Source organism: Triticum dicoccoides, chromosome 2A, assembly GCF_002162155.2.
Source record: "Triticum dicoccoides isolate Atlit2015 ecotype Zavitan chromosome 2A, WEW_v2.0, whole genome shotgun sequence".
NCBI classification, from domain to species: domain Eukaryota; kingdom Viridiplantae; phylum Streptophyta; class Magnoliopsida; order Poales; family Poaceae; genus Triticum; species Triticum dicoccoides.
In genome coordinates this window covers 35,159,355-35,180,168 of record NC_041382.1, presented here as the reverse complement: position 1 = coordinate 35,180,168, position 20,814 = coordinate 35,159,355, and the positions used below count along the sequence as shown (strand labels likewise).

Genomic DNA, 20,814 nt, shown 5'->3' with positions numbered 1-20,814 from the left:
TTATTTGTATTTAAAAAATTTATTCTAAAAATATACAAATAATTACTGAAAAAATGTTGATCCATATGTACTTTAAAAAAGCATAATGCCTAAGATAATGTCCATGAAATTTAAAAAAATGTTTGTATGTTTACAAAAGTTCCTATTTATGAGAATGAGAATGCTTATTTTAAAAAAGTTACGTTTATAAAATTTAAAGTAATGTTCATCGACTGATATTATTATGTTCACAAAATTTTGAAAACGAAAAAGTCAATATATTTTGATTCATATTCTGTCTTGTCTCCGTTTTTCTCTTTTGTTCTTCCCATTTTCTTTTATGTTTTTGTTTCTTTGGGCGCTTTCACTCCTTTTTCTTTTTTGATGTATCTCTTTTATTTATTATTTGATCTTTTTATTGGAGAGAAATATTGAACCCTTTTAAGATGACATGACCATTTATTCCGATACAAATGAACAACTTACCTCAAATGTAATGAACCTTCTTATAAATTTACATTTTTACATGCATAAAGAACTATTTCAGGCACATGATTTTTTCCCAAATGCATGGAATTTTTAAGACCCCCCTCCCCCACCCACACACACTAACATAATCTTTTTTCATGCATGAGAACGATTTTTCAATATGAGATGAATGTTCTTTTGCTATATATGAAGATTATATTAATTTTTTCATAAAACCTCTCTAGTATTCCAGTTGTATTTTTACTATTCTTTTAAATTCACTAAAGAGAAGGTTGAATATTTCTGTAATAAATAAAAACAACATGTATTAACGGGCCCCTTGAGTGCTAGCACATTACTCTTCCATCTAGTGAAGCCTCCTTACCATCCGCTTCGGGCGTATATACGAGCTCACACACGCACATATGTGGGGCTCCTATGTGCCTCTAATAGCGTGTGATAAGTAGGACATAGCCCACTAACCGTGTTGGTTGCCCGCCTCGCCTCCACCCGTATGATGTCCACCATTTTTATATTTTTCCCCTGGTTAAAACCCCCTTTTTTCCATTGAACTACTACATTTTGAAAATGTATTTACTTCACTAGTTGTGTGTGAAGCAAAAACGTGTTCATGTATTTATAATAATTTTTTTATCTTATTTCAAAATAGTTTCCTTATAATATATATATATATATATAATTTAAAATTAAACCGGTAAAAAAATAGTGTGATATGAAGAATGTTCATATTTATTCAAAAATTGTTCACACATTTTATTGAAATGTTCATGTAATTTAAAAATGTTCAATTTTTTAAAATAAATGTTCATGTATCTTAAATTTTCACGCATATTAATTAAAGTTCATTTTTTCTTAAATTTGCGCTAAAAATATTCATTTAGTTAAAGGAAGCGAAGGCCTTTCAGCGCGAAATGGCCCGGAGAAATGGCCCAAGCCCACAGAGAACCATCGGGAAGGAAAGGAAAGGGGGTGAAGGGTTTTGGGTTGCTCTGCTTCCCCCGTGGCCGCCGTTCCACCACAACCCTTCCCTCCCCTGCCCTGCTCCTCGTCGGCGGAAGACCATGGCGGCGCTCCTCCGCCGTCTCCTCCTCCTCCGCCGCCTCCCCGTCCTCCACCCCCAGCCCCAGCCCCAGCCCCGCCTCCTCCCCCACACCACCACCCCAACCCCCCACCCCGCCCTGCTCGCCCCCGCCCGCGGCTTCTCCTTCTCCTCCGCGGAGGAGGCCGCGGCGGAGCGGCGCCGCCGCAAGCGCCGCCTCCGCATCGAGCCCCCGCTCCACGCGCTCCGGCGGGACCCCTCGGCCCCGCCCCCGCCGCGGGACCCCAACGCGCCCCGCCTCCCGGACACCACCTCCTCCCTTGTCGGCCCGCGCCTCAGCCTCCACAACCGCGTGCAGTCCCTGATCCGCTCGGGCGACCTCGACGGGGCCTCGGCGGCCGCCCGCGCCGCCGTCAGCTCCCGCGTGCGCCCCACCGTCTTCACCTGCAACGCCGTCGCCGCCTCCATGGGCCGCGCGGGCCGCCACGACGACGCCGTGGCGCTCTTCGACTTCTTCTTCCGCTGCTCCGGCATCGTCCCCAACGTCGTCTCCTACAACACCCTCATCCTCGCCCACTGCGAGGCCGGCCGCGTCGACGAGGCGCTCCGGGCCTACCAGGAGATGCTGGACGGGGCCACCTCCTTCTCCCCCTCCGCCGTCAGCTACCGCCACCTCACCAAGGGGCTCGTCGCCGCGGAACGCATCCAGGAGGCCCTCGAGCTCCTCCACAGCATGTACCACCGCGGCCAGGGCGCCGACTCCATTGTCTACAAGAACCTCATCGACGGCTACATCGCCCTCGATGACTGGGACAAGGCCTTCGAGCTCTTTGCCGAGCTCACCGAGAAGGCCACCGTGTACGACGGCGTCGTGCACACCAGCTTCATGGAGGGCTACTGGAAGAAAGGCATGGACAAGGAGGCCATGGAGAATTACAAGTCTCTGCTGGACAGGAACTTCAAGATGACGCCCGCCACCTGCAACGTTCTGCTCGAGACACTCTTCAAGCATGACAAGCACAAGGAGGCCAATGACCTGTGGGAGACCATGATTGACAACCACAGCCCGCCAAGCTTCATCGGCATGAACAGCGAGTCCTACAATGTCATGGTCAACCAGTGCTTCAAGGAGCGCAGGTTCCAGGATGCCATTGAGGTGTTCCACCGCCAGCCGAGGAGGAACGTCCAGATGGACGTCGGCTGCTTCAACAACATCATCGGGAAGCTCTGTGAGAAGGGGATGCTTGCAGAGGCAGAGAAGCTCTTTGAGGAGATGGAGAGCAAGTCGGTGCTTCCAGATGTGTACACCTACACTTTCCTGGTCGACTTGTGCTTCAAGGAAGGTCGTGTGGATGACACGATTCAGTACTTTTACAAAATGGCAGACGGGAGGGAGCACGGCCCAAAGTTCAACATCGGCTTTTTCAATAGAATGTTTGAAGGACTTTCACAAGCTGGCCGGATTGATGATGCCTTGAAGGTGTACGGAAGGATGTCTGACAAGGAGATCAAGCCGAACACAACAACATTTGAAATCCTGGTTAATGCACTGTGCAAGGAAGGGGAATTGGATAGAGCACTGGACCTGGTGAGGGACATGGCAAGGAGTGGTGTTGTCGCAACTCCTGAGTTCCGGGAGTCTGTCGGTGAGATTTTCAAGAATGCCGATCGGCACGAAGAGATCGAGAAAGCTTTTGAAGAAAAACCAGTGCTACTGCCTCCTCAGCCAAGACCAGAGGTTCGCCCTCGCAGTTCACCTCAGGGGTTGCCAGGATTTGCATCTAATCAGACACGGGGCAGCTACACACCTAACCAAGGCCAACCAGGTTATGGTTCTCCACAACCATTTCATCCTGCCAATGCTGCATCTCAAGTGCGGCAACCCGAGTGGATGTCTCCTAAACTTCAGCAGCCCGTGTCTGGAAACCAACAAGTTGAAAAAACAGATGTTGGTGCTTCTAATAAATGGCTGCATGGTATTTCTTCTCCTCAAGAAAAACAACATGGGATTGCCCTGCCTCAAGATGGAAAACAGCCAGAGTTTGGTACCTCTCGCCCTTGGCAGCAAACAGTTGGTGCTCCTCAAGTTCAGCAACCTAATTTTGGCTCAGCTACACCACTGCAGCCTGGGTTTGGTAGTCGACCGCAGCAACCACCACATGTTGCTCATGAGACTCAACATCCTGGGTTTGGCACATCTCGTCCATGGCAGACAGGGTATGGTGCTCACCAAGCACAACAGCCAGGCCATGGCGCTCATCAAGCGCAACAGCCTGGGTATGGTGCTCATCAAGCGCAACAGCCTGGATATGGTGCTCATCAAGCGCAGCAGCCTGGATATGGTGCGCATCAAGCGCAGCAGCCTGGATATGGCGCCCATCAAGCGCAACAGGCCGGATATGGCGCCCATCAGGCGCAACAGCCCGGATATGGCACCCATCAGGCGCAACAGCCCGGATATGGCGCCCAACAGGCGCAACAGCCCAGATATGGCGCCAATCAAGCGCAACAGCCTGGGTATGGGGCTCATCAAGCACAACAGCCTGGGTATGGGGCTCATCAAGGGCAACAGCCCAGGTATGGGGCTCATCAAGGTCATCAGCCTGGGTATGGTACTCATCAAGCGCAACAGCCTGGGTATGGTGCTTCTCAGCCATCACAGCCATCATTTGGTGCCCCTGAAGCACCACGGTCTAGTTTGGGCTCTGCTCAGAGTCTCCCACACTATGGCCACATAGGAAATGAGCATGATCAGCTTGGATCTTCTCGTCAAGGTGGACCAGCATTTAGCACTCAGCCACCGCAGACTGCTGAGGCCCCAGACAACATGGCTGTCAAATACAGTCAGCGTTACTAGTTTTTTTGCAACCCTGGGCTCCAAACCAAATATACCCTAAGTTAATGAGTAGGTACTGCATGTGTCCCTAATTAAACAGTGTTCATGCCATTTGATTTCACATTTTATTCCATGTGTGCAAGTGTTTGATCTTATTTCTAGACCCAACTGATGTTTATGTTCTGCTACTTGCAGGAAAGTGCCAAAAACAATTCTTATCTTTGTTAACAAGCTGCTGCACGGATGGAATGGTCTGTTAGTGGATTGAAAACTGCTGGAAGCGGGTGATTAAAATGGGTCGGGTTCTAGTAACTTTCAGATATGTTGGCTGTCATCATTTGCACATTTGACCATCATTGGTCAATAATAGGATTGTAATAATTGGGCTTGAGAATTCACATTCACAATGAGTTGGATCATCGGATCCACCTGAACAGTTAGTGAGGGTTTTAGCAGTATGAGCAATTTTATTTGGAGTACCTTGTACGTAGTATGAATTTGATATGATATTGTTTTATCACAGAGATGTCCATTGCATAGACTGGTGTTTCTTTCAGTTTTGGTTCCATAACATGTTTTTGGTTTTATGTTTAAAATGACGCCAGAACTAGAAATTAAGCCCATATATCTGTTATTGGCACTGCATGTTCACCATTGACAATGGTATGCCGTTGCCAAATCTTCTGTTTGAAACAGATGATGGTCGACGCCACTACAATCTTACTTTTGGATGCTGTCTATTGGATACATGGCTGATGATCTTACTAGAAGAGTAAGTCTGCACTCTGCACAAGGTTCAATTTTTGGAAATAGCCTTTTATTTAATGGCTAATGTAGCTTAATTAAGAAATATGATCTATATGATGTAGTAGTGGCTCATGTCCAGCTCTGCCATTCAAATGTACAAAGTATGCACACATTTTGCCTGTACAGTCAATAATATTTGTTCATGAGTTGACTAGTCAAGTTCCTTGCATATTTCAGCACTTCTACAACTACTCATTACCCACCGTTAGTTATATCCAGTGTTTGATGTTTGCTTTATAAGACAGCTTGTTGATTCTGGTGGTGCTGCTCCTGCTACTTATCTTGGAAGCCTGATGCCAGGATGAGTGTGGTGTGCTGTGTTCTGCAAGTGTTTTTGGGTCAAGAATAGCTCATGGAATCTGGTAATTGACAGGTCCACTTGGTGATACACTAGCTTTTTATTGGCTATGGTTGTAATAAACAAGTGCAAGTGCAGATGTACAACCAACGTTCACCAAGTGCATGTTTAGAGTCTTGACTAGAATTAATTTTCTTACCACCATCCGCAAATATCTTCTCAATTTAATGTGCAGCATTACTTTAAATGCTTGTTCCAGGCATGTACAGTATATTTGAAATTTTTGTGTGATTTCACTCTTCATTTGTGCGTCCTGTAACTTCCTCAGTGAAATTGTTAAGCAAGTACAGCCCTTATTATTGCCAAAGATTATTTGCTGCTTGAGATATAATTTCTTGCTAATTGACTGTCATGACAAGAAGGTTCACATGCTGTATGGTCCTCCTTTGTAGATGAATGCTTGAAATTTAAGAGGTCAGCTTACGATGAGTGCAGATCATTACTTCAATTGTTGCCCAGTATCATCTCTGCTTTTAGATATCCAAGAAGTTACGTTCTGGTGTCTCACAAGCTTAGCGCACAGTTTCACGTTATGACTGCATCATGTTGTTTTTCCTAGCCATTTGTCACCAATTTTATCTTCTTTTGTTTCTTTGTAGTGTGCATGCATCTTAGCTTCCACAAGCTTGAAATTCCTTGTTGTCTGTTTGAACTAGGCACACAGTCGTTGGTAGCCCCATACTGCCATTGCTTCACTCCAAATCATGAACTCTGAAGTTTCCTGAATCCTAAAAAGAAGCTTGATACATGTAGTAAAATATGCTTTCATCTATCACCCGTGTGCACATACACTTCATTTGGTTGCATTAGGAGGAAATTGTACTGCAAGATGAATGAGATAATTTGGTCGTTGCAAGCAATTATGTGGCATTGTACTGCAAGTTCTCATTTTCAGATTCCTCACCTCAGGTGTACTGAGTACAAGAGGTCCAGGTTTTTAGGAACCGCAGGAGTGCTTATGGTGGAGGGCTTTCTGGAACTGCTTTTAGAGAGAGGTGAGCAAATAAAAGCTAGATATATGCATATGTTTTAAGTTCAATAATCTGTCATCTTGTACTCATAAGTTGCAACTATGTCTGTGCAGGATTATTCGTGCTTTCTCGGTCAAAGAGCAGAAGATTGCCAAGAAGGTCCTGAAAATTCAGAAAACCAAAGACAAGATAGCCACAAAGTAGAGCTCCTTTAAATTGACGTTGCGCTGCTGTTTTGTACACAATGAAAAATACTCCTGATGGTGGTGATGAAAGGTTTAATTGGCTCGAGTTAAATGTTTAGCAGGTGAGAGACAGACCTCTTGAGTTTAGAGCGTTCCAAATCGTTGTACCTTTCTATTATCAGGGTATTTAATCCATTGATTTATCATATGTTCAGTACTCTCCACTCAATGTACACCATTACCCACCTTAAAATAAAATGTATACACGATACGCCCAATGTATGTATGTATATATCCTTCTCTCTGTTAGCACTGCTGTTAACAAGGGTATAGCTTACTAGTATATACAGTACATCTGATCCAAAACTAAACAAACAATAGCTGGTGCCTTTGCTAACAGAAATGCTGACAGATGAAGGTGGCGCACACCTTCCACTCCTTGTAGGGCAGGCTAGGCATCTAGTGCTGTGGGATCTCAGCAGGGACTGTTGGGCTAAGAAAGGATTCCCAAGGTATGTTGCACTCCCAGTCATCTGAAGAATCTTCTACTAAACCGAATGGGAAGTCGAGTCTCTCTGGAGCTTCCCACTCATTGTTCCTGAAATTACCGCCACGCTTCGTTGTGGATGACTCTTGGTCCCTGCAGCTCATGCTGGAATTTACATCCACAGAAGAACCAGTCACAAATCCAGCGATCTGCTCAGGCTGCCCAAAGTGCGCATCGAAGAAGAGCGGTGGTGGCACAGTGCGCATGGTCTTGCCTGATGGCGCCTGTGTTTGGAATGGCAAGATGATGGGACCTTTGAGGACTTGCTGAGATGGACCACAATTGAAACTGATGAAATGATTTGATGGTGCCACTGCTGCAACTTGCAATGAGGATGTGGAGCTCTCTGAAGCAAAATGTGAAGCTTGCACCGGTTGCATGGCGGAGAGGAGATGTTGTTGCTCAGGTGCCCCAGGCAATGTAGCCCCCCAAGCATGAGACAGCGCCCGTTGCGCCGCCATCGAACTGGTCTTCTTGAAAATTCTGCATATGGTCCAAGAGTCCTGTTTTCGGCAACAAAAAAAGTGCCTTCAGAATTCCACATAACATTGGAATTTAGCTCTGCAACTACATAATATGAATTGAAATGTGTACATTAAGCGGGATGTTCTTGTCGATCGGTCTCTTGGGAAGTGATGGATCGGTGAGCGAAGGAAGCCTGAACTCATGCATCATCCAGTCGGTTTTGATCCCTCTTGCCGCTCTGCCTTTGTAGAAGACAAGGGACTTCTTCAGGCCTACACACCTGGTGCCCTCAGAGGAGTAAATCGGCCTATCTGTTCCTGTGGCTTTCCAGAACCCAGTTGCTGTGACCCGGTTTGGCCTCGTGCTTTTGCGATATTTCCGGTCCCTTGGGCAGTAGAAGTACCACTCTGTCTCACTGCTGGTGCTAGCAAGCTCTGTCGTTGACAAGGAACACAGTCAAGTTAGACTTTGCAGTAAGGTGAGTAACCCATCTATTCTAGGTTAGCTTGCCATGCGAAGATGATCAATACTACTGCTGATTTCTTTCAACTGAATCTCTACTAGCTAGATGGATGAGCACAAGATTGTCCTTGTTCCTACTTAACTAAAGATCAATGAAACAACTTATGTCAAATCAGCATCCTAATTCCTAACCTCTCCTTGGAAGATACAAGTTTTGAAAACTCAAAAGCCAATTAATTCCATCCCAGTCTATTCATGAGGAAAATAAGATGTGTAGTATAAACAAGGAGATGTAGATGCAAGCTTGCTTACTTGGGAGGTCCCATGGATCAAACTTGTAGATGTCCTGCTGCCTGATGAGCTCAATGGAGATGGGCTTCTGCTGGATCTTCTTCTTGAGGTAGAAACTAACCAGCTCTTCGTCGGTAGGATGGAACCGGAACCCAGGCAGGAGGATCTCATCTGATTTGACATCATCTCTGCCCTCCATATCTCTCACAAAGGTCTGAGTACTAATGCAACTGGCGACAAACTTGCAAAGGCTACTTGTCCTTGTTGTACTGCTTGTGCAGTGAGCTAGTAAATGGCTTCTTGGGATGAATCTGCTAAGGTGAAGACAATCACTGAGAGATGTGCACTACAGATGTTGCGATGCAGTGTACTACGGCACACACCATGTGTATTTATTTATATACGAGGCTTGAGCTACCTGGAGCGGCTGTATGAGGTTCACAGGCCACCCTTTAATAATTCGTTTTAGTTCCTTCTCTGTTTGAAAGCTGTCGCGATTAATTTAATCCTGGATTAGTATCTCAATGAAGACAAGCTGAGTAGCATGAAGGGGTGCCAGTCCTTTTCAGGCAGCTGTCACGATTAGTTTAATGCTGGATTAGTATCTCAACAAAGATAAGCTGATAGCATGAAGGGATGCCAATCATTTTCAGTTCACACTTCATGCTTAGAATATTCACGTGCGGCAGTCAAAACATTCTTAAAATGTACAACACTTGCCTTCTAGATTTAGCTTTGAGTTTTAGTGTTTCATCTTTGGCCTCCCCAGATAAAAAAAATCATAATAATACATAGTAGGAGTACCCCAATTACGGCAGTAACCGGAACTCTGCAACTCTTCTTGAGGCTTCATGAAACGTCAATGAATATTTATACTCTTTTGATTTTGATGTCTGAAACCAAAATTCTCCGTTTCATGTGTTTTTTATGCAGTTTTCCTGACTAGTCTAGGCTTTGGGGGCATTTGTATGTAATTTGCATTTGATTAGGATAAGCTTCAATATGTGTGCGCGTGCGTGTGTGAGAGAGATGTACAGACTGATTACCCAGGGATAGTGATGGCCTTACCAGTGTACTTTATTTGTTTGCATTTTTTAAATAGTGATGGCCTTACCAGTGTGATCTTTTTGCACTTTTGTATAAACTAGCGTGAATGACTCTGCTAGCAGAGTGTTGGAACAGAAGGTCCTTACTCCAAGCACAGTTTGTAGGCTAAATTTTAATCGCTTGAGTTGCCACGGTGGAAAGACGCGCAGTCCAGCTTTGCTCCAACAGCGAGTACATCAGTTTGGTCAATCGTGCACATGCTGGTCATGATTAATAGTGGCTCATGTCCAGCTCTGCTATTCGAATGTACGAAATATGCACACACACATTCAAGCCCTTGCAGTCATCAACTCATCATACTATTTAATAATATTTGTTCATGAGTTAATTAGTCATACTTGCATATGTCAGCACTTGTATAACTACTCAAGTACTCATTACCTGCTGTTAAATATATCCAGTATTTGATGTTTGCTTTGTAAGACAGCTTGTTTATTTTTTGTTGCCGCAGCTCCTGCTACTGTACTGTAGATGTGCAACCAACATTCACCAAGTGCATGTTTATAGTCTTGATCTCATAATTTTTCTTTTCTTACCATCATCCCCAAATATCTTCTGAATTTAAACTGCAGCCTTACTCTAAATGCTTGTTCAGGTCATGTACAATATCTTTCTGAATTTTCTCACCCTTCATTTGTATTTTGTAACTTTCTCAGTGAAATTGTTAAGCAAGTGCAGCCCTTGAAGTACTATTACCTAAGCATTGTTTGCTGCTGCAGATATAAGTTCTCTGCGAATTGACTGTAATGACAGGAAGATTCACAGCTGTATGGTCCTACTTTGTTGATGAATGCTTGGGATTTGAGAGGTCAGTTTGCGATGAGTGCATATCACTACTTCAACGTTGCTCAGTGTCATCTCCGCTTTTAGATATCCAAGAAGTTATGTTCCAGTGGCTCACAGGCTTAGTCCATGGTTTCACGTTATGACTGCATCACAAGCTTGAAATTCTTTATTGTCTTTAAACTAGGTGCACAGTCATTGGTAGCCTCATAGTGCCAAACTGAATCCTAAAAAGAATATTGACGCAGGTGATAAAATATGCTTTTTATAGTAGTCAAGGCAAAGCAAAGCCATGAGGATTCATTTTCAAAGGCTTCTTTTGTTGAACTAACCTTCCTTTTTATTCCTGTCTATGATGTCTATTCTTTCCTAGAGCCTTGGAAGACCTTGATGAGTGATTCATCGTTATCTACCCAAGCCATGGGAAGCAAAATCAGTATTTCCTCCAAACTTTAGACATGTTAGAAAATGAAACACCATTTCCTACTTTATTATCAGAAAGAGCCATTTGGTGATACATTTCCCATCTTTTCAGCATCTTGCAAGTTTTAGGGTTTGGCAATCCATTGCAAACTTGTGACTTGTACATATGTTCATTACTCTCCACTCAAAGTAGAGCATGCTAACAGCACTCGGCTTAAAATGTACACACAATACGCCGAATGCATGTATATATATATCCATATCCTTCTCTCTATTAGTTCTGCTGTTAACAATGGTATAGCTTACTACTCCCTCCGTCCGGGAAAAGTTGTCCAGCGCTTAGTTCATTTTCAAATTTGCAAAAAAAACCTTTCATCTTCAAATCTCTCGCTAATCAGCCCCCGGTTGCTTCTTCCTCCTTTCTCCGTCCGCCGCCCAAGCCACCGTCGGCACCCGTCGTAGGGCCGAGCGCGTGACGACGGCCACGACCTGCGCCGCCGCTGTGAACCACCGCCGCCCGTGCCCACCTACGCCACCCGAGGTGAGCCGCACCACCGCTGTGAACCAACGCCGCCCGCGCCCACCTGCGCTGCCCGAGGCGAGCTGCGCCGTCCACCTGCTCCTCCGCGGCGACCACCTCGACGGGCGGCGGCTCCACGGCTGAATGGCGCTGCACCGCCGCCATCCTCTCCCGCCGTCACCCCTTCCGCCGCCCAGGGCTGCGCCACTATCCCCTCCCGCCAGCCAGGGCCTGCGCCGCCGCCAGGACCTGCACGCGCCTGGGTCTCGAGCGCCTGGACCTAGAGCTCCCGGCGGGCCTGGAATGGAAGCTCATCCTCAACCTCGAGGCCCCTGTCGTCTCCCCCACTCCTCTCCTCGACCTGCTGCTCGTCTGCAAGTTGCTGCTCCTCCCAGGCGGGCCTGCTCGTGCTGCTGCCCGGAGCTACCCTACTTGTGCTGCTGCCGCTGAGAAGAAGCTCCAATTTCTGATCCTTGCATTTGTTCATTAATTTCAAACACAATTGATCATGCTGCCGGTGAGAAGAAGCTAACTTGGAATGTTCTGGGGATGCTAATGTTGACTAAAGCAAACTTGTGACTAAATTTTTGTATAGTCACTTTTGACTAACTTTATTTGAGTTTATTTGGAATTATTCTTCTTCTACTCTTACTACTACTGTCAACATTCAATTTTGACCTGGAAACAGGGGGACTAGGTGGAAAAAAATTCTACTGAATTAAATTGATTAAGTTGGAATCTCTCTTTTCTATAGGAGTTAACTGAATTTTGTACTGAACCCAATCTACAGGAGTTGATTGAAATAGTGAATGCATCCATGGAAGATGCTACCTAAAACATGTAAGCAGAGATCTACTCCAATTCATGAACAGTAAACTGTCCCAGCGATGCACACAATTGAGCACACAGTAAACTGAATTCATAGACTGAATTTTACTGAACTTGGTAATTTTACTAAGCACACAATTGAAGTGCTTGTGCATTTAATCTCCACTTCTTTTCTTTTGATAGTGAAATTCAATCTGAATTTTGTAAGCAGAGAAGCAATGTAGTGACTGTACTCCAAGTTAAATTCAGGCAATGTGTACACAAAGAACTCAATTATCACCAATACTGTTTATACTGAATTTATACTGTATGTTTATCTACTGTATGTTCACCAATACTGGAAGCATGCAAAGTGCAAGGCTAACTGAATCTATACTGTATGTTCATCTACTGTACTCCATCTCCATGGCTAACTGAAATTTGTCAGTACTGTACTCGTACTCCCAATACATGGCTCACCTGCACCAAAAGAAGCAGCCTCCATTCCTCCGCAATACTCCATTCCTCCTCCAATCTCTGCACAAACCAATCGCTGCAAGAAATCAGCTCACCTGCTTGCTTCAACAGACAGACATCACCTGTAAATTCAGAAGACAGACCTGCGCTGTGGGCGAGCGGGGAGCAGAAGCAGAAGCGGCAGCGGCGGCGCTGGTGGAGCCAAGAGTGCAGGTCCTCCATCATCAGCCCACCAGCTCGAGGAGCAAGATGAGCTGCTGGAGCAAGTCTTCGTCTTCCCCATGCCCTGGTCGTCTCTCCCATGCCACCGCCGCCGGAGCTCGAGGTCTGGAGGAGGTGCTCGAGGACGAGGAGCGGGCCATCGAGCGCCGCCGCCGGAGCTCGAGGTCTGGAGGGGGTGCTCGAGAACGAGGAGCGGGTCATCGAGCGCCGCCGACGCAGCCGGCAAGGCACGAGCTTTACAGAAAAGGAGATCCCTTCCCTCTTGATCTCCTAGTGCGGACGCAGAGAAGCGGCGAGACGAGGGGGAAAAGGCGGCCGACATGCGGCGAGGCGACGGAGCAGGCGGCCGGCGCGTGGCGAGGCGACGGAGCAGAGAAGCAGACGGAGGGAGGGCTGCGCAGTTTGTCGGGAGAAAGGGGAGGTGATTTTCGCAAAATGTCGTCAGGGACAACTTTTCCCGGACAGAGGGAGTAGTATATATATGATACATCTAACCCAAAACTGTACAAACAGTAGCTGGTGCCTTCGTTAACAGAAATGCTAACATATCAAGGTGAATCTGTGTAGGGCAAGCTAAGTATCTAATACTGTGTGATCTCAGCAGGGACTGTTGGGCTAAGAAAGGATTCCCAAGGTATGTTGCACTCCCAGTCATCTGAAGAGTCTGCTCCTAAATCGAATGGGAAGTTGAGTCTCCCCGGAGCCTCCCACTCATTCTTCATGCGGGAAGTATCACCATGCTTCATTGTGGATGACTCTTGGTCCCTGCAGCTCATTTCGGCATTTACATCTTCAGAAGAACCAGTCACAAAACCAGTGATCTGCTCAGGCTGCCCAAACTGCGTCCCGATGAAGAATGGTGGTGCAGTGTGTGGCACGGGCTTCTGTGATGGCGGCTGTGTTTGGAATGGCAAGATGATGGGGCCTTTCAGAATTTGTGGAGATGGACTGCAGTTGAAGCTTATGACCTTGCATGAAGAGCCACCCTCCTGTGTGTTGTTGGGTTTCTGAAACTGCTGCTGTCCTTGGAAGCCATATTTCCTGTCGAACTGACTTGATGGTGCCGTGGCTGCAACTTGCAATGAGTTGGAGGAGCTCTCTGAAGCAAAATGAGAAGCTTGCATGGCGGAGAAGAGATCTTGCTTAGTTGCCCCAGGCAATGGAGGCTCCCAAGTGTGAGTCAGCGCCCGTTGCGCCGCCATCGAGCTGGTCTTCTTGAAGATCCTACATATGGTCCAAGAGTCCTGTTTTTGGCAACAGAAAAAGTGCCCTTCAGAAATCCACATAACATTGGAATTTAGCTATGTAACTACAGGATATGAATTGAAATGCGTACGTTGAGTGGGATGGTCTTGTCGATTGGTCTCTTGGGAAGTGATGGATCGGCAAGCGAAGGAAGCCTGAACTCATGCATCATCCAGTCGGTTTTGATTCCTCTTGCTGCTCTGCCTTTGTAGAATACCAGTGACTTCTTCAGGCCTACACACCTGGTGCCCTTGGAGGAGTAAATCGGCCTATCTGTTCCAGTGGCCTTCCAGAACCCAGCTGCTGTAACTCGGTTTGGCCTCGCGCTGTTTCGATATTTCCGGTCCCTTGGGCAGTAGAAGTACCACTCCGTCTCACCGCCAGTGTTCGCAAGCTCTGTCGTTGAGAAGGAACAGTCAAGTTGATGTAAGGTGAGTAACCCATATATAGATTAGCTTGCCGTGCGAGATGATTAATACTACTGCTGATTTCTTTCAACTGAAACTCCACTAGACGGATGAGCAGAAGAATGTCCTGGTTTTCCTACTTGACCAAAGATGAATGAAACCAACTTGTGTTGAATCGGCATCCTAATTCCCAACCTCTCCTTGGAAGATACAAAACTTTGAAAACACAAAAGTAGTCAATTGCATCCTAATCTAGCTATTCATGAGAAAAAAGATGTAGATGCAAGCTTGCTTACTTGGGAGGTCCCATGGATCAAACTTGTAGATGTCCAGCTGCCTGATGAGTTCAATGGAGATGGGCTTCTGCTGGATCTTCTTCTTGAGGTAGAAACTAACCAGCTCTTCATCGGTAGGATGGAACCGGAACCCAGGCATGAGGATCTCTTCTGATTTGACATCATCTCTGCCCTCCATATCTCTCACAAAAGTATGAGTACTTCTGCAACTGGCCACAAACTTGCAAAGGCTAGCTGTCCTTGTTGTACTGTTTGTGCACTGAGCTAGTGGACGGTTTCTTGGGATGAAGCTGCTAAGGTGAAGACAATCACCAAGAGATGTGCACTACAGATGTTGCGATGCAGTCTACTACGTACAGACCACGTGTACTTATATACGAGGCTTGAGCTACCTGGAGTGGCTGGATGAGGTCCACAGGCCACAGGTCCGAAGAATTTTGGTCTTCCTTTAATAATTCGTTTTAGTTCCTTCTCTCTTTGAAAGCTGCCATGATTAGTGTAGGACCGGTTACACGTTCAATTAGTTTAATAAGCTGAGTAGCATCAAGGGATGCCAGTCACATCCAGGCAGCCGTCACGATTAATTTAATGCTGGATTAGTATCTCAACAAAGACAAGCTGAGTAGCATGAAGGGATGCAAGTCACTTTCAGTTCACACTTAGGATATTCATGTATGGCAGTCAAAACGTTCTTAAACTGTACAACACTTGCCTTCTAGATTTGATTTTGATTTTTTTTTTTTGGTTTCATCTTTAGCCTTCCCAGATAAACGATTATTTTAATACATAGTACCCCAGTATATGCAGTAACCAGATTTATGGAACTCTTCTGGAGCACCTTTGGCTTAAAAGAACGTCAATGAATATTTATATTCATGTAATATCTGAAACCAAATTTCTCCGTTTCACGTGACTTTATGTGATTTTACTTAACTGATCTAGGCTTTGGGGGCATTCATATGTAATTTGTACTATTTGATTAGGATAAGCTTCAATGTGTGTGCGCCGTGTGTGTTAGAGAGTAAAGCGTACGGGTTGATTACCCAGAGATAGTGATGGCCTTGCCAGTGTAATTTCCTTTTTTACATTTTTTTAGTGATGCCGTTACCAGTGTGATCTTTTGCACTTTTGTATAAACTAACGTGTGTGACTCTGCTAGTGAGTGTTGGAGCAGAAGGTCCTTATTCTAAGCACAGTTTTGTAGGCTAAATTTTAATCGCTTGAGTTGCCATGGCGGAAAGGCGCACGGTCTAGCTTTGCTCCAACAGTGAGTACATCAGCTTGGTTAACTGCGCACATGCTGGCCACGATTGATGTAGCAGTGGCTCATGTCCAGCTCTGCTGCTCGAATGTACTAGTACAAAATATGCACACATTCAAGCCCGTACAGTCATCATACTATTTAATAATATTTGTTCATGAGTTGACTAGTCATACATATCTCAGCACTTGTACAACTACTGAAGTACTCACTACCCGCTGTTAACTCTATCCAGTATTTGATGTTTGCTTTGTAACTTGGAAGACAGCTTATCTTTGCTGCTCCTGCTACTTCTGTCAGATGCCTGTTGCCAGGATGATTGTGGATTTGCGGTGCACTGTGTTCTGCAAATCCACTTCAGCTTTTTATTTGCTATGGTTGTAATAAACATGTGCAAGTGCAGATTTGCAACCAACATTCACTAAGTGCATGTTTAGGGTTTTGATCTAGAATTACTTTCTTACCACCAACCCCAAATTCTTCTCAATTTAAACTGCAGCCTTTGCACTAAATGCCTTTTTAGGTCATGTACAGTATCTTTGAAAATTTTCTCACCCTTCATTTGTGTGTTTTTTAACTTTCTCAGTGAAATTGTTAAGCAAATACAGCCCTTGAAGCATTATTACCAAAGCATTTTTCGCTGCTGCAGATATAAGTTCTTGCGAATTGACTGTAATGACAAGAAGATTCACAGCTGTAAGGTCCTACTCTGTTGATGAATGCTTGGAATTTAGGAGTGCAATTTACGATGAGTGCATATCATGACTTCACTGTTGCCCAGTATCATCTCTGCTTTTAGATATCCAAGAAGTTAAGTTCCAGTGGCTCGCAGGCTTAGTCCATGGTTTCACGTTATGACTGCATCATGTTCTTTTTGCTAACCATTTGTCGCCAATTTTTTCTTCTTTTGTTTCTTCAAAGTATGTACGCGTCTTTGCTTCCACAAGCTTGAAATTCTTTGTTGTCTTTAAACTAGATGCATGGTTGTTGGTAGGGTAGCCCCATAGTGCCAACCTGAATCCTAAAAGGAATCTTGATGCAGGTGGTAAAATATGCTTTCTATAATTGTCAAGGCAAAGCAAAGCCATGAGGATTCATTTTCAAAAGCACTTCTTTTGTTGAACTAACTTAGCCTTTTATTCCTGTCTATGATGTCTATTGTTTCCTAGAGCCCTGGAAGATCTTAGTGAGTGATTCATCGTCACCTACTGAAGCCAAATCAGTATCTTTTATGAACTTTAGACATGTTAGATAGAAAACGGTAGTCCTTTTCCTACTCTATTATCATAAGGAACCATTTGGTGATACATTTTCCATCTTTTCAGTATGTTACAAGTTTCAGGGTTCTGTCAATCCATTGCAAGTTTGTGACTCGTACATATGTTCATTACTCTCCACTAAAAGTGCAGCATCACAACAGCACTCAGCTTAAAATGTATACACAATACACCCAAATGTATACACAATATATCCTTCTTTTTGTTAGCTCTGCTGTTAACAAGGGTATAGCTTACTAGTATATACAATACATCTAACCCAAAACTGAACAAACAACAGCTGGCGCTTTTGCTATCAGAAATGCTGACTCTGTGCAGGGCAAGCTAGGTATCTAGTACTGTGTGATCTCAGCAGGGACTGTTGGGCTAAGAAAGGATTCCCAAGGTATGTTGCACTCCCAGTCATCTGAAGAGTCTGCTCCTAAATCGAATGGGAAGTTGAGTCTCCCCAGACCTGCATCCTCCCGCTCACTGTTCATGCTGAAAGTATTGCCATGCTTTGTTGTGGCTGACTCTTGGTCCCTGCAGCTCATGTCGGCATTTACATCTGCAGAAGAACCAGTCACAAAGCCAGTAGTCTGCTCAGGCTGCCCAAACTGCATGTCGAAGAAGAGCGGTGGTGCAGCGTGCCCAGGCTTCTGTGATGGCGGCTGTGTCTGGAATGGCAAGATTATGGGGCCTTTCAGGACTTGCAGAGATGGATCACTGTTGAAGCTTATGACTCTGCATGAAGAGCCATCCTCTTGTGTGTTGCTGGGTTTCTGAAACTGCTGGTGCTGCCCTTGAAAGCCGTAATTGCCGTTGAACTGATTTGATGGTAGCGTAGCAGCAACTTGCAATGAGCTGGAGGAGCTCTCTGAAGCAAAATGTAAAGCTTGCACCGGTTGCAGGGCGGAGAAGATATCTTGCTCAGTTGCCCCAGGCAATGGAGCCCCCCAAGTGTGAGATAGCGCCCGTTGCGCCGCCATCGAACTGGTCTTCTTGAAGATCCTACATATGGTCCAAGAGTCCTGTTTTCGGCAATAGAAAAGGCGGCTTTCAGAATTTGACATGATGTTGGAATTTAGCTCTGCAACTATATATACTAATATGAATTGAAATGCGTACGTTGAGTGGGATGTTCTTGTCGATCGGCCTACTCTTGGGAAGTGACGTATCGGCCAGCGAAGGGAGCCTGAACTCGTGCATCATCCAGTCGGTTTTGACCCCTCTTGCTGCTCTGCCTTTGTAGAAGACAAGGGACTTCTTCAGGCCTACGCACCTGGTGTCCTCGGAGGAGTAAATTGGCCTATCTGTTCCCGTGGCTTTCCAGAACCCAGCTGCTGTGACCCGGTTTGGCCTCGCACTATTGCGATATTTGCGGTCCCTTGGGCAGTAGAAGTACGATTCCGTCTCACTGCCGGTGCTCGCAAGCTCTGTTGTTGAGAAGGAACAGTCAAGTTGTTAGACTTTGCAGTAAGGTGAGTAACTCATCTATTCTAGATTAGCTTGCCATGCGAAGATGATTAATACTACTGCTGATTTCTTTCAACTGAAACTCCACTAGACGGATGAAACCAACTTAACTAAGGATCAAGGAAACCAACTTGTGTTGAATCAGCCTCCATACAAAGCTTTGAAAACCCAAAAGTAGCCTATTGAATCCTAATCTAGCTATTCATGAGAAATAAAAAAGATGTAGCATAAACAAGGATGCAAGCTTAATTACTTGGGAGGTCCCATGGATCAAACTTGTAGATGTCCAGCTGCCTGATGAGCTCAATAGAGATGGGCTTCTGCTGGATCTTCTTCTTGAGGTAGAAACTAACCAACTCTTCATCGGTAGGATGGAACCGGAACCCAGGCATGAGGATCTCATCTGATTTGACATCACTTCTGCTCTCCATATCTCACGAAGGTACGAGTTCTTCAACTTGCACAAACTTGCAAAGGCTAGCTGTCCTTTGTGCAAGAAGCTAGTGAATGGCTTCTTGGGATGAAGCTGCTGAGGTGAAGACAATCGCCGGGAGATGTGCACTACAGATACTGCGATGCAATCTACTACGTACACACCATGTGTATTTATATATGTATGTATGAGGCTTGAGCTACGTGGAGTGACTGGATGAGGCCCACAGGCTACAGGTCTGAACTGAAGGATTTTGTTCTTCCTTTATTTAATAATTCGTTTTAGTTCATTCTCTGCTTGAAAGCTGCCATGATTAGTTTAACGCTGACAAGGGATACCAGTCACTTCTAGGCAGCTGTCACGATTAATTTAATGCTGGATTAGTATCTCAACAAAGACAAGCTGAGTAGCTTGAAGGGATGCCCTCACTTTCAGTTCACACTTAGAATATTCATGTATGGCAGTCAAAACGTTCTTAAACCGTACAACACCTGCCTTCTAGATTTAGTTTTGATTTTTTTCTTTGTTTCATTATTAGTCTCCCCAGATAAACAAAATAAATAAATACATATTACTCCAATGTACGTCAGTAATTGAAACTATGCAACTCTTCTTGAGCACCTTTGGCTTGTCGATGAATATTTATATTCTTTTGATATCTGAAACTAAAATTTTCCGTTTCATGTAAGTTTTTATGAAGTTTTCCTGAGTTTCTATGCAGTTTTCCTGACTAGTGTAGGCTTTGGGCCATTAACATGCAATATGTATTTTATTAGGATAAGCGTCGATGTGTGCGTGCACGCTCGAGACTTCTACGGGCTGATTGATTACCCAGTGATAGTGATGGCCTTACCAGTGTAGTTATTTTGCACTTTTTTATAAACTAGCGTGAGTGACTCTGCTAGTGGGTGTTGGAACAGAAGGGTTTTATTCTGAGCACAGTTTTGTAGGCTAAATTTTAATCGTTTGAGCTGCCGCGGTGGAAAGGTGCGAGGTCCAGTTTGCTCCAACAGCGAGTCAGTTTGGTTAACCGCATGCATGCTTGCTGGTCACAATTGTTTCTCTTGCCCCGTTCCACACTCCATCCATAAGGTTGTGTGTCCTTAAATATTACTACTAGCTGCAAGCGTTTGAACATAGCGGCAGGTTGATATGCTCAAGCTCCTCAGGGCTCTGTTTGATGAGGACGGACATGAGGCAGATCAGAACGTGCACCAACTGGTCCACAGTCTGATGTATCATTTGTAGCCTGCTGGTCTGTTGCTGTTCTTAGCTTGTCGCATTATATTATGTTCTTTGTATTTGTGACCTGGGTTTGTGTGACTTCTGTGTTCGCAGGGCACTGTAAACCTTGTGAACTTTGTTGGTGCAAAGGAATTGGGGGTGTGGCCCATATTCTTCTGAAAAAAAGCCGATGCTCATCTTGTCTTTTTTTTTCAACTGGTGGACATTTTTACTGACGGAGGAAAGTTCATCTCCGAAGACAAACAAAAATCTTGGGAGCTGCTGTACTTTGGTCTCTCTGGCTAGCAAGGAATCAAAGGGTCTTCGATGGCATAACTACCCCCGCTGGTATAGTTGTGAAACAATGCACGGCCATGGTTAAACTCTGGGCGCACAGGGCTAGAAAAGAGGAACTTCTGTCTATCACAAATGGATTGCGGGCTGGCCA

The 20,814-nt window shown here is 45.1% G+C and overlaps 4 protein-coding genes and 1 long non-coding RNA gene across 6 annotated transcripts; 2 read left to right on the top strand and 3 right to left on the bottom strand.

Annotated features, from left to right (window-relative positions):
- The first annotated feature begins 1,529 nt into the window (after nucleotides 1-1,529).
- LOC119352990 (pentatricopeptide repeat-containing protein At1g10270-like) lies at nucleotides 1,530-4,882 on the top strand. 2 transcript variants are annotated; one of them, XR_005170285.1, is made up of 2 exons: nucleotides 1,530-4,416; nucleotides 4,539-4,882. XR_005170285.1 is itself a non-coding variant. In XM_037619572.1 (2 exons), exon 1 carries the CDS (start codon nucleotides 1,530-1,532, stop codon nucleotides 4,362-4,364), a length of 2,835 nt encoding a protein of 944 aa, XP_037475469.1. In that variant the 3' UTR covers nucleotides 4,365-4,412; nucleotides 4,539-4,882. The 2 variants fall into 2 exon arrangements, 1 of the variants encoding a protein (XP_037475469.1); XM_037619572.1 differs by having other exon boundaries at nucleotides 1,530-4,412.
- Nucleotides 4,883-6,246: 1,364 nt separating this feature from the next.
- Nucleotides 6,247-7,401, top strand: LOC119352989. The gene is made up of 3 exons (XR_005170284.1): nucleotides 6,247-6,503; nucleotides 6,593-7,176; nucleotides 7,311-7,401. It is a non-coding gene; the product is annotated as an uncharacterized LOC119352989 (long non-coding RNA).
- On the bottom strand, nucleotides 7,095-13,218 carry LOC119352987. Its single transcript, XM_037619570.1, has 5 exons — nucleotides 12,690-13,218; nucleotides 12,550-12,606; nucleotides 8,451-8,740; nucleotides 7,806-8,110; nucleotides 7,095-7,714 (listed from the first exon to the last, which is right to left on the bottom strand). Exons 1-5 carry the CDS (start codon nucleotides 13,088-13,090, stop codon nucleotides 7,124-7,126), a joined length of 1,644 nt encoding a protein of 547 aa, XP_037475467.1. The 5' UTR covers nucleotides 13,091-13,218; the 3' UTR covers nucleotides 7,095-7,123.
- Nucleotides 13,219-13,349: 131 nt separating this feature from the next.
- Nucleotides 13,350-14,894, bottom strand: LOC119352988 (protein FEZ-like). Its single transcript, XM_037619571.1, has 3 exons — nucleotides 14,717-14,894; nucleotides 14,105-14,409; nucleotides 13,350-14,012 (listed from the first exon to the last, which is right to left on the bottom strand). The coding sequence occupies exons 1-3, from the start codon at nucleotides 14,892-14,894 to the stop codon at nucleotides 13,350-13,352; spliced, it is 1,146 nt and encodes a 381-aa protein (XP_037475468.1).
- A 2,692-nt stretch (nucleotides 14,895-17,586) lies between these two features.
- On the bottom strand, nucleotides 17,587-19,140 carry LOC119358787 (putative NAC domain-containing protein 94). The gene is made up of 3 exons (XM_037625206.1): nucleotides 18,963-19,140; nucleotides 18,362-18,669; nucleotides 17,587-18,264 (listed from the first exon to the last, which is right to left on the bottom strand). Exons 1-3 carry the CDS (start codon nucleotides 19,138-19,140, stop codon nucleotides 17,587-17,589), a joined length of 1,164 nt encoding a protein of 387 aa, XP_037481103.1.
- Nucleotides 19,141-20,814: the final 1,674 nt, after the last annotated feature.

What these genes read in the sequence shown, in the direction of transcription:
- LOC119352990 (XM_037619572.1), top strand. Translation starts at nt 1,530, where the DNA reads ATGGCGGCGCTCCTCCGCCGTCTCCTCCTCCTCCGCCGCCTCCCCGTC.
- LOC119352987 (XM_037619570.1), bottom strand. Translation starts at nt 13,090, where the DNA reads ATGTCGGCCGCCTTTTCCCCCTCGTCTCGCCGCTTCTCTGCGTCCGCA. An exon ending in GGCTGCTTCTTTTGGTGCAG is followed by an intron (nt 8,741 to 12,549) that starts GTGAGCCATGTA and finishes TCACCTTAGCAG; the next exon opens with ATTCATCCCAAGAAGCCATT. An exon ending in TGATCCATGGGACCTCCCAA is followed by an intron (nt 8,111 to 8,450) that starts GTAAGCAAGCTT and finishes TGTCAACGACAG; the next exon opens with AGCTTGCTAGCACCAGCAGT.
- LOC119352988 (XM_037619571.1), bottom strand. Translation starts at nt 14,894, where the DNA reads ATGGAGGGCAGAGATGATGTCAAATCAGAAGAGATCCTCATGCCTGGG. An exon ending in TGATCCATGGGACCTCCCAA is followed by an intron (nt 14,410 to 14,716) that starts GTAAGCAAGCTT and finishes TCTCAACGACAG; the next exon opens with AGCTTGCGAACACTGGCGGT. An exon ending in ACAAGACCATCCCACTCAAC is followed by an intron (nt 14,013 to 14,104) that starts GTACGCATTTCA and finishes TGCCAAAAACAG; the next exon opens with GACTCTTGGACCATATGTAG.
- LOC119358787 (XM_037625206.1), bottom strand. Translation starts at nt 19,140, where the DNA reads ATGGAGAGCAGAAGTGATGTCAAATCAGATGAGATCCTCATGCCTGGG. An exon ending in TGATCCATGGGACCTCCCAA is followed by an intron (nt 18,670 to 18,962) that starts GTAATTAAGCTT and finishes TCTCAACAACAG; the next exon opens with AGCTTGCGAGCACCGGCAGT. An exon ending in ACAAGAACATCCCACTCAAC is followed by an intron (nt 18,265 to 18,361) that starts GTACGCATTTCA and finishes TGCCGAAAACAG; the next exon opens with GACTCTTGGACCATATGTAG.